Source organism: Carassius auratus, unplaced genomic scaffold (assembly GCF_003368295.1).
Source record: "Carassius auratus strain Wakin unplaced genomic scaffold, ASM336829v1 scaf_tig00214327, whole genome shotgun sequence".
Lineage (NCBI taxonomy): Eukaryota > Metazoa > Chordata > Actinopteri > Cypriniformes > Cyprinidae > Carassius > Carassius auratus.
Window position 1 is genome coordinate 334,173 of NW_020527617.1, and position 15,308 is coordinate 349,480.

At 39.7% G+C, this 15,308-nt stretch overlaps 1 protein-coding gene across 5 annotated transcripts in view; it reads right to left on the bottom strand.

Moving 5' to 3' along the window:
* LOC113091883 (protein CBFA2T1-like) overlaps positions 1-15,308 on the bottom strand; it is a 63,302-nt gene that overhangs the window by 15,898 nt on the left and 32,096 nt on the right. For 4 of the 5 annotated variants that reach the window (XM_026257556.1, XM_026257555.1, XM_026257559.1 and 1 more), the window contains 7 exons: positions 10,499-10,636; positions 8,507-8,748; positions 6,871-6,960; positions 3,677-3,858; positions 1,818-2,068; positions 791-888; positions 89-290 (listed from right to left, as the gene is read on the bottom strand). In XM_026257556.1, the coding sequence (XP_026113341.1) occupies positions 89-290; positions 791-888; positions 1,818-2,068; positions 3,677-3,858; positions 6,871-6,960; positions 8,507-8,748; positions 10,499-10,636 (1,203 nt within the window). The remainder of the gene's footprint in view (positions 1-88; positions 291-790; positions 889-1,817; positions 2,069-3,676; positions 3,859-6,870; positions 6,961-8,506; positions 8,749-10,498; positions 10,637-15,308) is intronic. The other variant, XM_026257557.1, reaches the window with a different exon arrangement.

Consider the following 15,308-nt stretch of genomic DNA (forward strand, 5'->3'; position numbering starts at 1 on the left):
ATCAAGCTTATATACAAACAGATGAACAAAATAGAACATGAGGCCTTTTAGGTGATGTAGACACCTTCTTGTGCTGAATAAGTGTTACCTAAAGCATTACTTTCTTGACTGGCGGGGCTCTGCTGTCTGGACTGACTGCTGCTGGAGCTGCTTGTCTTTTTAATATCTTCAGCATCGCTGTAACGACGGATCCAGTAGTTGAGCTCCTCCCGGTCAGCCTCCTGGCACCTACGCAACACTGTCAGAGAGCGCCGTGTCTTCTCCACCATATCCATAATGCAGTTCAGGAGCTGCGGGGGAGATACAGGCAGTGTGTTACCAACACAACATCTGCTCTAAACAGAAATGACCAATTTAGATATAAAAACACAATGCTAAAGGCTTACATTTAATGTTGACATACTCCTCTATATGTTTGCAGTCACTGAAGAACTAATGCCAACCCCTGACAAAAAAGTTCATGCTCTGAGGATGATCTTTTATAACTGAGGAGACTTACAACTTAAATAATAACTGTTTTTGTCTCCTAAAACTTGTTAGACAAAAATTGTCCAAATGAATATAGATATTTTGGGAGACTTTGAAAGAAATCTTTGGATTCATAAATCTCCAGTTGAGCTCAATATAATGTTTAGAAGAATGGTAAATTAAAAAAAAAACACATACAAACACAGAAACATACCAACAAACACACTTCTTGTGTCGTATTCACTCTCTCTCTCTCTCTCTCTCTCACACACACACACACACACACACACACACTTTGGATAGTAATAAAAAATGTTATTACTTTTCTTACATGGTCAAGGTGCTTCCACTCTTCTGCCCATTCTCTGTCTGTGAGTCTGTGATCTATGACTTCCTCCGGACGAGTGCTGCCGTGCATCCCTGACACAGAATGAGAGAAAGAGAGAGAGAGAGAGAGTGAGTGTTAAATGTGTTACTATTTGGGCCTCGGTTTTCCATTTCTCTTGCTTGCCCTCAGCAGCATGTCCTGCCCGTCTGTTTCACAGCCATAGCTCACCCGCTTCCTGACATCCTCCATCGCTCACACACTCTTCATTCCTCACATGCTCTCATCCCTCACTCCTCTCTCCTGTGCAGCCTGCGGGCACGCTCTCTCCTCGCTGCACCAGAGCTGCCACGCTTATGCATATATCACCGGCTAACATGCTTGAGTATTTTTAGCACATTTAAACCCGATATGGAAAGTTGGTTTTAAGTAAACCTCAAATTATTTTTAAAGGAGTTTATGTTCCTGATCCAACTAAGCCCCGTCTGGTTTAACTTCTAAGAGTCTGAGTGGCATGCAGTGGACTTTTGAGGATTTGCAGCATTGGCAAACTCAGCCACGGATAATGAGGCTTTTTTAGCTTTTATTTTCTGAAAATAATCTGAGAAATGTATTAAAAGTTTTACACACACACACATCTATATATTATTTGTTTGTTTTTGTTATTTTCATTGATTTTAATTATCATTAATTTAATTTACAATTTATTAATACTTATTTAATTAAGCAAGTACCCTTTTACTTTTTAGTCTGACACACTATGTTTCTGGGGTCTATTAAAGGATATGAACTGAATTTGAGCCTCATTTTATTTAAAACTTGTTTTTACCCTCAAAATTTAGGGGGTCTTGCATTAAAATGGAATATGTTATTCACAAAGTTTGAGGATTGGAGGAATTGGTGACCGCAGCTATGGCAAAGGCGGCTTATATTGCATGTCTCAGACTCTAACAATCTTTCACAGCACAGTGAAGCTCTTATAAATGACTGTCCCCAGATGCTACTGTAATCTGCCCTCTCTTACCCAGCGGTCGAGGGCGGTCACGGAGCTCGCGGTGGTTGGGGTGGCGGTAGGAATCTCTATAGTGCTGTGCCACGGCCATGTCGTCCAGACGGTAGTGCTGTGGAGGGGGCGGGGTGGGGTGCGGCAGGCCGTTCGGCTGGTAGGAGATCCCGTTGGAGGGGCTGAAGCGCTGGCCAGGGCTTATAGTGCAAGGCCTCTTGTTGGGGTGCTCAGGGTGGAGCGGCTCCCGCTCAAAGCCGTTCTCTTTGGTTCTGGAGAGAGACAGAAGAATCCAGAGTGAGGAACAGGAAGGAAGGAACAGAAGTGTAAGAACGCAACACAGGTGTAAATGTTATGATAGATAGATAGAAGTTTTTTTTTTATGCATGTTTCTGAGGACAGTGTGTTCACTGATGTAATGTACTGTCCTCCGCTGAGGACTGAAGGAGAATGTGAAAGGCAATAAGAGTCTATCATCTAATGTGCTAAGTAGAAAAGCAGCTTCTATGTCTCCATCAAGCACTTTGTTGTCAGTAAAAAGTGGTCTTGAAAGAGCACACAAGGACCCTAAGAGATGTGCACTTACAGGACTCACTCACAGCACCTAATCCCTAGGGCTTTTACATTGCTCTGCCCTTCACTTTCATGTGTCACGGGTCCAGGTGTTCACAGATGCTGGTACTCATGTGAGTCACTGTGTGTGTGTGTTGTGAGGCGGTTGTCCCTCGGTTACCTCTGAAAAATAATGAACTGCTTTTATGAGCTGCTAATGTGCATCCATCACCGTCCATATGCTCCTCAAAGCCACCTCTCTCCTCCACCCAAACCTCCAAACACAGATGCCTTTATTTTACTCCAGTCTCACTTATTTGAATACCTGTTCTAATTCTATCTATTCTTCATTAACTTCATTAACATTTATCAAGTATAAGAGACTTCATTTAAATACAAAAAAAAAAATCTTACAGAGGCCAAACTTTTTATTTTATTTTACTTTTTTACAAGGAAGATCTAACTGACAGTCCTTGTGTGTAAGCATTTGAAATTCTAAGTTACGTTTTAAATTACCTTAGTTTACGAGACTCTTGTGGGGATCATTAAAAGCTGTGAACTGAATATGAACCTCATTTCAATGGGAATTCATCCTTTTTTGTTTTTCAAATATATAGGGGTCATGCAGCACAATGGAATATTTTATTCAAATAAGTCTCAGCACACATTTCTCTTCTAAATGAGGAGAGTCGTACTAAGAAGGCATTGTGGGGTGCACTTCTCTCCGTAGCCGCAGTTTCCCGATTCCTTTGATATTAATCAGACTGAAGTGACCGTACATTGTGCTCTGTGATTAAGGAAAGCATTGCTCCCTTTCAAATTCCAATATTGCTTTCTCTCTCTCTTGCACCTCCTCATTCTGAGCGCAGAGAGTTGAGTCGAGCTGAGAAACAGAAGCGCTTAGCCAGCCGTATCTGAGCTGAGTCTCATCTGTATGTGTTATCAACCATGTCCCCAGACTCACCTAGCCATACATTAGAGCTCACACAAAAATACAGGTATTACATAAAAAAAGAAAGATAGAAAGAAAGAGAAAAATAGAGAGCTGTATATTCTTCTCTAATAACCACGGGGACCTGAGCTCATATGTATTCATATAAGATAGCACATTAAAAATCATATTTCCTCACTCAAAAGAGGAAATCATTCTGCGCTCCTGGGAGTGAACTTATATATAAACGCTTTTATGTTTTCTCTCAGACCGCAACAGACATGTAGCCTCTCTAGTTTTATAGTGTGACTTCAAGTGAAAATATAGTGTGATTGTTTGAAAACCTACAAAACTACATGACTGATTGATGATAATGTTCATTTACAGTTCGGCTCACCTGTCAGGCGTTCTTCTCTTGCCATTCTCGTTGACATCCATCAAGAGTTCAGACGAGTCGACAGGTGACGTGGTGCTTATGTCCAGCAGGAGTTGCTCATGTTGGGCGAGATACTGAGCCGGGTTCTGCTTGGCCAGTCGTGCACAGTGCACCAGCTCCCTCTGCAGTAGCGGTAGGTTGGCCTGTAGGGGGAGATAGCGGTCAGGATGTGTTGAGCAGATGCAGCACTGTGAAGCTGTACATAGCCAGAGGCTCTAAACACCGTTTTTTGTTTACTCATTATTATCATTACAGGTACATTCTTCCAAAATAAAGACACTCGTGCTGTTCTGAGCAGCACTCTATTGTGACCTGAAACATGCATTAGTGCCCCGGGCCCTTCATATGAGCAATCATGGTCAACATAGAAAATGACATCTTCAAAGCAGAAGGTTTTGAGGGGTGGGGGGCGTTTGTTTTCTGTCTCATTTCCTCTGCATCTCCATCGTGAATACTAGCTGGCTTGGCTTTCTCCAAAAGCACTTGCAGGCCTTGCCACTTCAAAGACACACTGAGGAGCATTTTCACGGCAGATGAAAGGTTTTTGTGAATCCCCCATCCAGGGATTGTCATACTATTGCACCATCTAAACAGCACAAGGTGAACAGCACAAGATTTCTTTATTTCTGTTTTCTTTCTTTCTTTCTCTATGGCCTGTGACTCTGATCTAAGACTATAATCAAACATCCTTTCAGCTCTGGAATATTCTCCATTGTACTCCCACTGTGCGCCTTTTCAGTGATGTAATGGCTAAAATTAGGAGCAGTGCGTTGATTGAATATTGAACGAAGTACAACGTAAGCACAGACTTTAAAGAAAACGTGGCCGCCAGTTATGATGGAGATTAAATGGCAAAAATCAGAACAGTAAAATATGAAAAAAGTAAATAAATAAAAGTTACTCTGATACATTTTTATGATGATGATGGAGATTGTTTATGAAAGAGCGCCTGGTCACCAGCTGTATGAGGTAAGGTCTGTTAGTAGTTTATGATGATAATTACCAGAAGCCAGTGAAATTGCTTTGACCCTCAGTGACCTCAGATTTTCATTAAATGGAGGTCCTCACAGTTAGTTCAGTTCACATAAAACATGTAAAATGCAAAAATTATTTTCTCTTAGAACTAAGTTTTGTTTTTACTCCATTGGCTGATGTCTCGTTTAAACTCACTTAATTTACTTTCAATCTGAATTTATCTTGTTTTAAGAATGTTTAGACATTTTATTTACTGGAAAACAAGGCGAAATACTGAGGAAGAAAGCCATTCTAGCAGTGTATTTCAAGATAATGAATGAGAAAAGTTTATTCATCAATAACAGTTAGAACAGTAGTTTGCAGTTTTATTGTTTATCATTATCAATGTTTTAATTAAATCCCACATGTTTATAAAAATGCAGTGATTTGGCATTTTCTTCGATTATGTCTTGAGTGTGTTCTTCAGCTCCTGTGTGGTCCATTAGCACACAATTAGTTGGAAACCAGCATATCAAACACAAGCCACAAAGCAGTTTGCCACGTACATGTAATCCTCACTTCCTCTGCACTGCTAGCTGGTGAAGCGCCGTCTGTGTCACGCTGAGAACGTCTCTGAGCAATGAGGCACAGAGCCGCAGAGGAACACACGTGCTTACAGGCTTTATGGAGCCTGCTGAATGAAACGGCGGCTAAATATTACAAATTTATCTGACGAGGAATCCATTTAGAGATATCATAAACAAAAGCCATCAGCACAAATGCCGTCAGCTGGTGTCGAATTTGGATTACATCATTAGTGTGATGCACGCTGCCCTTCCTGTAAACACTTCCCCGCAAAACCCAACTCTGACGGGAGGGTCGCTAGACAACATTAGCCTAATGAAAAAACGCTGCTAATGCACATTGTTGCAGCTGCGCTTCTGCACACTTATAAAAGCCCCTGTTCCCACAGCCATATGGTATTTGTCATTAAAGGCTCCTCGGAGGAAAACCACTAAAATTAGACGAGAGAGAAAGAAAGAGCGAGAAAAAACAAAACAAAAAAACCACAAGTTGCATGTTTGCATCAACCATATGGCGTGGAGCTTTGTGAGAGTGAGCGAGTCAGGGAAGTGTCCCTGTATGCTTCTCTGCATCCGTCAGTGACCGGGCGCAACCCCTAATGGGTCCAATTTCTTTATGACAGAGCCGCAGTGGACAAGATGAAATGCCTTCGAACGGAGACCACATCAAACGGACAGATCCCTTTCCATCATCATCTAATGGAGTAAACAACACAGATTCGATCCATCTCCACTGGTCGCTTATTTCATTATTATGGAAAGGAAGACGGAAGAACGCAAAGCGCAAGAGAAAGATGGGAAACAGGGGGAAGGGGGTGGAGGTTAGACAAAGAGGGGGAGGAATGGGTAGGTTGGAGCGCCGTGCATAATAGCTGTCACTTACAAGCAGATTAAAACGAATGGCTAACGATTGAGGGAGGATGGATACAGCAGTCACCATATGCTCATGGGAATTTAATCTCCATCAGGCGCTGATGTCTATTTGTTACATATGTCATAAATTAACTAATTATACATACGCTCTGCAGCCTACGATCATTTTAATCTTGAACACGATTATGTGATACAAAAGTATGGCATGTGTAACTCAAATACTTCCCTTGGTCGAAAGAATAATATGCAGAGTGTTTATTTGAATGGTTCGTGTTAAGTGCTCCAACATAAACAGGCCCGGAGACACATTTAACTGTAATGAAATAAGAGCTGCAGTGACAAATGGGGAGCAGAGAGGGCAAAGGTTGATATTCTCCCAGACAACAGATCGTCTTACTGTGGTAATGGTCTCAGATGTGCCCTGCCCTCCAAAATTCGGCGTGTGTGAATAGGCTGAACAAGGGGGTCCATCGGCACGCATGAATAAATAGAGACACTGTGTAGTGGGACGGGCCCGTATGGTGCTGTTACACTGATTAATCTAGGTTCACATCATTACACCAAAGAGAAATAAAAAAATATCCCAGTGATCAAGAAACCTGATGCCTCTTTGCTCACGAGGAAACCACTGTTTCCATTTAGGCCATTTCAAAGTGAGGGGTGAAAAAAATCGAAAGCTGGGAGAAATATGTACATCTGTGCCTCAGTTGTTTATAAATGTTTTCCAGATTGCTTGTGCAATACCTTCAAAAAGGGGATGACAAAAGGTCGGAGTGGGAAGTTGGTCGCTTCTTGCAGTTTGGAGTGGAATTCCTCAATGGTTAGAGTGGAGTTCTGCAGGGAGAGAGGAAAAAAGACATGAATACATGTGGAAAACATTATGTGATAATATTACTTATTGGAGGCAAAACTATATCCTGCTGAAGATTGAATGATTTAAAGACAGTAATGGGAGGCGTATGGATGGTTGTGGTGAAAGGCCTCGTATGGGGAAGTTTGATCTGGAGGCTTTTACATGTGCATGCGCTGACCGGATCACCATTGCATCAACAAACACATGCACAAACATGTATGCAGACAAAACTACAGATGCAGCATCACTGCACATCTTGCTCTGCGAGATAAAACATGGCATAAACATCATAACGCACACAGAAGGTATGCAACTTAAAAAAAACATATTCCCTACCGAACTGATATATATCTCACCCCTGTTAAACTCGGCAGTATAAAAAGAGAAATTACTAATTTCAATTATCTTTTAACATACTGATAGGACACTATTTTCAATTTCTACATGTTATTTCCAAGAGAGCTAGCAGAAGGAAAGACTGGAAAGAGAGCAAGGAGTCGTACATTTGAGGAAAATACAGTCTTTTTTTTCTCCCCTCATTTCCCAGACCTGAATTTTGTTACATTAGGCTTACATCTGTTCGGCCAGATTGCAGCGGCCTGTTTTGACAGCCAGAAAGCCTCCTGAGCTTTTCTCCAGCATCCGCGGCGCTAATTAAGTGTGTCACTCTTTTCAATAAGGCAGAGTGGGGAGCGAATTAAAAAGAGCCACGGAAGCCAAGGGGACACAAGGAAGCCTGTGCATGTAGACACAGCAAAAAATAAACAAATGCATGCTTTAAAAAAAGAGCTTTCCTTTGGAATGGCTAATTAAAGCAGCCCTCAGGCTGCTATTTCGTTATTGTTTATTCCATAACTACTTATTAACGAAAACACTGCTGTGGTACAGCTTATGGTGCACATCTTGTCAAGTGGATTGTTTTTTTTTTTCAGTTATGTTTTCTATTTGATTTATTGTTGTTGGACAAGCCTTTATTTTCTATGATGAAAGCCAAACAAGATTTGCTATCAAGACCTTTTTGGTGGCAAGAAAGCAAAGCAAATCAGTTTCTACTGTCTGCAAACTTTTCAGAATACAATAAACACTAGTATCTTGGCAGAGACTTTTTTTTTCTCTAAAGAATGAGTCAGAATATACACTTCACACTATGTTATAAAATTCTTGCCTTTCCCCCTTTAATGTGCAGAAATGGAAGTAATGATTTTCTTCCATATTGTGGTGTACATCTGTGTGAAACAGATTATGAAAAAATAAAAAAATATAGGTTGGGGACTTAAGGCTCAGTTCACTGGTTTTTGACTGGAATTTAAGATTTCAGATACAGGTGAATGCAAGCTTGCAAGTGTGGGGGTTAAGCTGTTTAAATGACTGGAAAAGTCCTGTAAATGTAATTTCACGCAAAGTGAAACTTTAAAAATCAAACTTGCACGGATGAATCATTCAGAATAAGATCAATGACATGCATATACACAAGAGAGGATGCATTTTAGCCAGTGAGTGCCACATAGTTTGTGACTGTGGACTTACCACAAGCCCCAACACCAAGGTACGCACTCGTTCTCCTATCTCAGGTGAGATGTCATTGCCGAACTGCTGTAGTGTCGTGAGAAAGCGTTTGAGCTTGCTGAGCTGCCTTGCACCACAGGCCGGTGGCAGCTGTTGATTGGCCAACGAGGATGATGATGATGATGAAGGCCCATTGCTGAAACCATTGGGTGGAGATGGAGCTCCATTCAGTGCAGTGGGAGAGTGACTGGTGCCATTCGTTACTGGAAAACAGGAACTAAATTATTTCTACATGCCACAAAAAAAACTTTATTTACTGTGACTGAAGGTGCTTGAACGAGGCTCTTGTGACAGTGGGACATTTGTTTTGAATCAGCCATGGCAGTTGTGAAAAGGAAGCCAAGCGTTCTTGCTTCCATACATCAGACATATTAAGTCCAGAGGAGGAGAATACATGTGGTCGAGTGCCCCCCGTGCCACGATGAGAAACATACGCGGCGGAGGGATGCAGCTTGGAATCAACGTCTCTCTAATGAGATTAGGCTGCGTGATAGCCTCGTTTGCCTGGCTTCCCTCCAACAGAACAGAAACGAGATACTTGAGTTGAATCTGGTAACAATTACATGGAGGGGAAATCAAAGCATTTGCTTTGTTAAACCTTCAGAATGTATAATTAGAGTCTGCCTTCAAAAAGGCTCCGGATTGCTTCAGACCCGGCTTGCGTTTTGTCTCTTTTTTTCATAGGCGCTAATTGCAGAGTCCAACTGATCTTTTTTTAGGGATGTAACATCAGAGAGAGGAATGTGTTACTGCTGTTGACAGCACACCACTGCTCAATTACACTGATATGGTGCTGGGAAACTGTGGCACGGACGCCTTTGATAGTGAGCCGCTCTAGTGCTCCCTTGAGCTGGCATGTGTGATGCTCTTTGTGCCATGAGCCAGCAGGCAGACAAATTCTTTAAAATCAACAAAGTTGATGGATTATCTGAATGACTGGTCAACCAGTTGGCCTTAAAACCTTGTATAATTTTACCACTTTACTTGACATTTTTTTCTATTGATTTGTGGTTTGATTGCTTTCGTTTCCATATTTGTGTTGAATTTAAATTTTCTTATCTGTTATGTCATTCCTTGTCTTTATGAAGTAACTTTGAATATTAGAAAGGAGCTATTTAAATAAAACATTATTATTAGTAGTAGTATTAATTAGGACAATTTATGATGCCTTTCCACTATCACTAACATTTAAGTATGATTTCCGTACTGTATCTCACCCCCCTAGAATCATGAAGCAACCATTATCCTCCACCTATTCATTAAAACGAGACTACAATGAACATGTGAATATATTCACACAAAACAAAAGAAAGCTAAATATAATAGGTTTTCTAGGAATCATAATAATAATAATAAAAAAAAAGACAATATAAATAACAATTTTGGACATTAATGATAATTACCCATTTTACAGAAACAGTATTTAAAAAATAACATTTTAATTCTGACCTTGTGCTCAGACTCGATTAGAACACATCACATCTAGTTTAGCAGTTGCTTTCAGTCAATTCAATTATTTTAATGCAGTTAAAGCTTAAATTGAATCTGAGAATTATGATTGGAAACCCATGCAGATTATGTACTAATCTCTATTGGATGAAAACACAACTGATTTAATATTTGAAGCACATATTTCCTTTAAACCAACTAGTCAACAATACTGAACATCACAAACTGTAAAAAGCAGGAAGATGGATTGCAATTCCAAATTCCAATTTTTAAAAGAAACAATGGATCTCCATAAACTCCCTTTCTATTAACCAAATGTAAAAATCTGTCTGCATTGATCTGGCTAGACTGACTTGGTTAAAATATTGTAGATGCTGGAAATTTATTTAGATTACAAAAACAGAACTGTACACATTTTAATCATAATCTAGTTTCATTCATATGCATTGGTCTTCTGTTAAGGGGTCTACGTATAGGCCAAGTACAGTGTGTGCTAGAACTCACACGCAGTGGGGGTGAAGGAGCTGGTCCTGGGAGCTCCCTGTGTGGTTGGGGGAGGAGGCATGGTGGGCGGAGTTAACCTGGACTGTGTTTTCACATCAGCAGGTGAGTCAGGCATAGTGGAGCGCTTCTCAGTGCGATCTGCAGAAGAAAAAGTGGAACAGTTCTTGTGAGACCTTAGTGATATCCCAACAGCTGCCGCTCTGCAGCACCTGAGCTCCTGTAAAATATACACACACACACAGCTACATAGATGGTACACGCCTTTAGAGAGTTCAGAGATAGTAACACCAGTCAAATTCCAGCTGTCATCCCCATTTCCCAAATGATCAAAGACACTGGCAATATCCTCATTAAAATGTTTCAGAAATCTGGAGGAGCCCCACAGAGGTCTTCAGCATCTTCAACAGACAAGTAATGTCTAAAGTACCCCATTTCTCAGTCGACCTGTTTTACACTTGATCATGGTTAAAAACAGTGTTGGGTAAGTTACGGTACTTAAATTTTTTCTAATTACTTCATCAATATTGTATTTAAATTACTTTTCTAATTACTTTTGTCTAAAAAGCCACTTAATTACTTTATAAGTAACTTAATTATTAGAATCGTAAACAACATGATTTGTACCGTCATTCATGCACATATGCTTTGTCTGTATGACCACACAGTTCATAAACAACACTCTGATATATTTTATAAACTAAATTCTTATTGCTTAGCACATTATAAACCTCAACATCTGGTCGTAGATCAGTAAACCCTGATCTAAACATTCCTAGATTGTAATAATCATCGTGCTGCAATGAAACCATTCACATTACTTTATATCTATCTATATATATCGTATTATATCTCATATTTTTTTATAAGATAGCAAAATATTTACATCCACCATGACATTTAGTCTATGTAATAAGTTACCTATATATTTATATGAATGTATATCATATGATATTTCAGCATATTTTACTCACATTCACACATTTCAGTTTTGTTTAGTTTAGGAAAAGGCCATCTTGTAAAATGCAATTCCAGCTTCTACTCAAGTCTTCTCCCACCCCCCCAAATTTTTTTTAATTACATGTTTGTATCTAGGTAATGAGGCCGTCAGCATGGAGATATGGCTTCAGATAATGACCTCTAAGACTGGACCTTGTGTAAGTTTCATACGGATTACAGATTTGGAATTAGTTAATTTAAAAGTAGACACTTCAAGTTTTCTATAGACATATTTCTAACGTATGTGTGTCAAGTATTCGCTGAGTTTCTGTTCATTTTTGTGACGTTTTTCATACAGAAGTTCAGGAGACCAAAACAGTGTTAATTAGGGTGCTTTCACTCTTGGTCCGATTGCCTGGTCTGAGCCTGAGTTCGACTGCACCCCCCTCCCCCCTGCCCCTGCTACTGCTCGACTGTGTTCATAGTATATTATTTGGGTCCGAACCATGGTTTGTTTGCATCATCAAGCCAGCAGCTGTTTACCTTAGTTGCTAAGTAATGAAATTGCAGGAGAAGGCGGCAAAATGGAAGACAGCGTTCACATCATCCAAACGTACCAAACTCTGACGTCAGTCGAACCCGGGTGCGCACCAAAAGTGCTAGTGTGAAAGCACCCTTAGTAACACGTTAAGAATAATAGTTGAAATTTGAATTTTAATGTATATATTTTATGCAAAATGTGCTGTCTCAGCTGATAATGGCTATGAACTGCCTTTCAAAGATGTTTCACAGTTGAAGATACCAGCTATTGTCTTGCTTGCCATGTAAACATTGCAGTATGATCTAAAAAAGAAAGGCTGGTGCTTTTAGACAACCACAGTCTGACCAGGAAAGCACAAGGGATAAAAAGGTGGGAATTTCAGCTCCGTATGGCTCCCATTCTCTAGGCACCTCTGTAGCTATATGTGTGCACCGGATCCCAAACATGTGTGTCTGTGTAGGCTTAATCTGCCCCATACTTGCTCCCCATGCACTTTCAATCCTTTCCCCAATTGAAAACAGAGTTGTCCACACTAAAAACAAAGCTTAAGCTTAATATATTACACAGGCAATGCTCCCATCTATCCCCGCCTAAGCTAACCATTCATTTCCTCAGATAAAGAAATAATACAGAATAATCAGCAGGGGTCTTCAGTCTCACACCTACACATGTGCCGATTAACAGTTTTGTATCTGTATTGTTAAAAAAAAAAGCAAATAAAAAAGCAATGAGGAAATGAGACAGGCTACAGTGAAAAAGCAGTGCTGGTAATGTCAATGCTACATATAATTATTTCTAATTAGGTGACTCTGCATTTGGTCCATGATATTCATTCAAAAACACAAGATTTTTGAGTCAGCGAAAGGGATGAAGCAAAGCAATGTGGCTTGATCCAACTTTAAAAACTCAGTATGTGACCAGTTATTACATTGAAATGTTAACAATGTGACAAGTCCAGGCACTATAATTCACAAGAGCCACAGCACAAGTCTGAAATGAATAAAATTGCCCAAGCACTAGTGTGAAAGCTATTCTGAACCAATAAGCCTGTCAGATCGTTATAATTGGAAAATACCACATGAAATTGGAAAAAAATATATATTTATTGTCCAAGACAGATAAGGTCTACAGGAAAAACTTTTCTTCAGCTTTGGTCTCAGTAAGGGCCCAGGGCGACATAAAAAGCAGTTTGTGGATCTACATGTGTTATTGAGGATTAACATCTGGGTCAAAGTTGGGATTGGATTGGGAATCGGGAAAAAAGAAACAACCCCAAGGCATCTAAACCTCATCCTCTCTCCTTACCTGTCAGCCAGAAATGGATGATAAGAGGTAAAAAATAGGTTGTAATCTGCAAGCACACGTACATGTGTGTTTACAGGTCTGGACAAATACACACTGAGATTATGACCCCTTGAAGACACACAAAGGTGTGAAAAGGTGGAGTAAATGTGGAACATCCTCCAGAAGGATCTGTCACCATAACATATCCATGATGTTTCATATTTCCTTCACTACTTTCATCTGAAATATTACACATCTGACAACTTAAAAGCATTGCACTTCCATAGTGTGCGCCATCCCATGTTCAAGTGAAATAATAATCGCCATAATACATCTAACTTTTATACTGGTAAGATGGATGAATTCCAGACAAAGAACAGTCAATAGTTGTAAAAACCCATCTGAAGAAAAGGAAAAACTGTTCAGATAAAAGTGTTCTCTAATATTTATATTATAAATGCACTACTTCCATTAGACTAAGAGTGTTTGAAAAACTTAGTATTACATAAATGGTGTGGAGTGCAGGGTACATTTGTACAACATTTATATATTTTATCTCCTATTATTCAAAGTAAAAAAGGACTGCTGATAAAACTGCATTGTACAACAGCAACATTAAACCCACCACAAGTGGTAGACTGTGGAAATATGTTGTTGAAAAAGAAATGCTTAACTCAATTCAAATTAGGGCTGCACGTTTTCAAGTTTTTCATTAACCGTTAACCGAGGCCCTTAGCGGTTAATACTCGGTTAACCATAGTGTGCGCCAGGGTTTCCGTTGTCCGGTAATTTCCGGACATTGGCCGAAAAAAAAAGAAAAGAAATGTCCAACAAAATTTAATCTCTCTGGTCAAATTGTCCTATTAAAACTGCCTAATAATCTCGCCCACTAACACAATCTGAATTTGAGAATAAGCCTAAAATGTATAAAGCAAATATACACCGACCTTTGGCTATCTTATAAAGGAACAGGCTCTAGTAATAGTTATGTAACTTTCCGTGTTTAGGCGAAGGTAACAAGCAGGCTCCGCGGCCGCCTCGCTAAGGCTATAGCACTATTCGGACGGGACTAGTTTTCTAAACTACGTTTGAGTTTCGATTCTTACCACCTGACGTCTGTGATTTTCATGTACCAATTCGGACGGGACTAGTATCTCCGTGTTTATTACAGAGGTGGGAGGGTCTGATTTGTGCATCTGGGCGTCACAGAGATCACGCGCTGTGTATGCGTGCATTGCATTCATTCAAAATGATTGCCATTAGTATTATTACACAATAAATACTAGATGGCTAGTATAGCAAACCTTGTTAATGTGTGGTTCTTTTTAGTTTAACTTGTTTTCCTTTTTTTTTTTTTCTTTTTTTTTTTTAATGTAACTGAGTACATAAATAAACGTGAGTAATCTTACCTGATGCTGATATTACAATAGCCGGTATTAACTGTTTAAGCGATCTTGCTTTTGATTTTATTATTTGTATTTTTTATTATTATTATTTATTTGCCGCTAAGCAAATCTATCAAACATCCGCGCAGTAAGAGCATCTACGGTAATTCACGTTGGCCAAAACACACAAGGAACCGCGTTGTGAAATAAAATATCACCGGCAATCACAGACATTCGCATTCGGACGGGATTAGCTTTCTCAGAGGATCACTGAGTTTGCTGAAAAACGGTAGTAAATTTGCTCTGGAATTATCACAGAGGTTGTGTGAGAAAAACTCAGACGTGGCAGATTAAATCACTAAGTACGTCTGTGAAACGGAGATTTCTCTAACGACCCCCTGTAAAACTAGTCCCGTACGAATAGGGCTTATGACTATGTTTGACAGGTACAATATTTGAAAATCGATAAAAAAAAAATATTTTAATTACATTTATATCTGAATTTATGTCAACCTATTGACTTTCAAATATCAAAATGTCATGAATTAATATGTATTTCTGTACAAAATGACAAACATATTTTCCTATTATATTTTGCCTGGAAACGCTTCCAACAAGGCGTCGGTTCTATTTCTAGCATGCACGCGTCGAGCCGCGCGTCTCA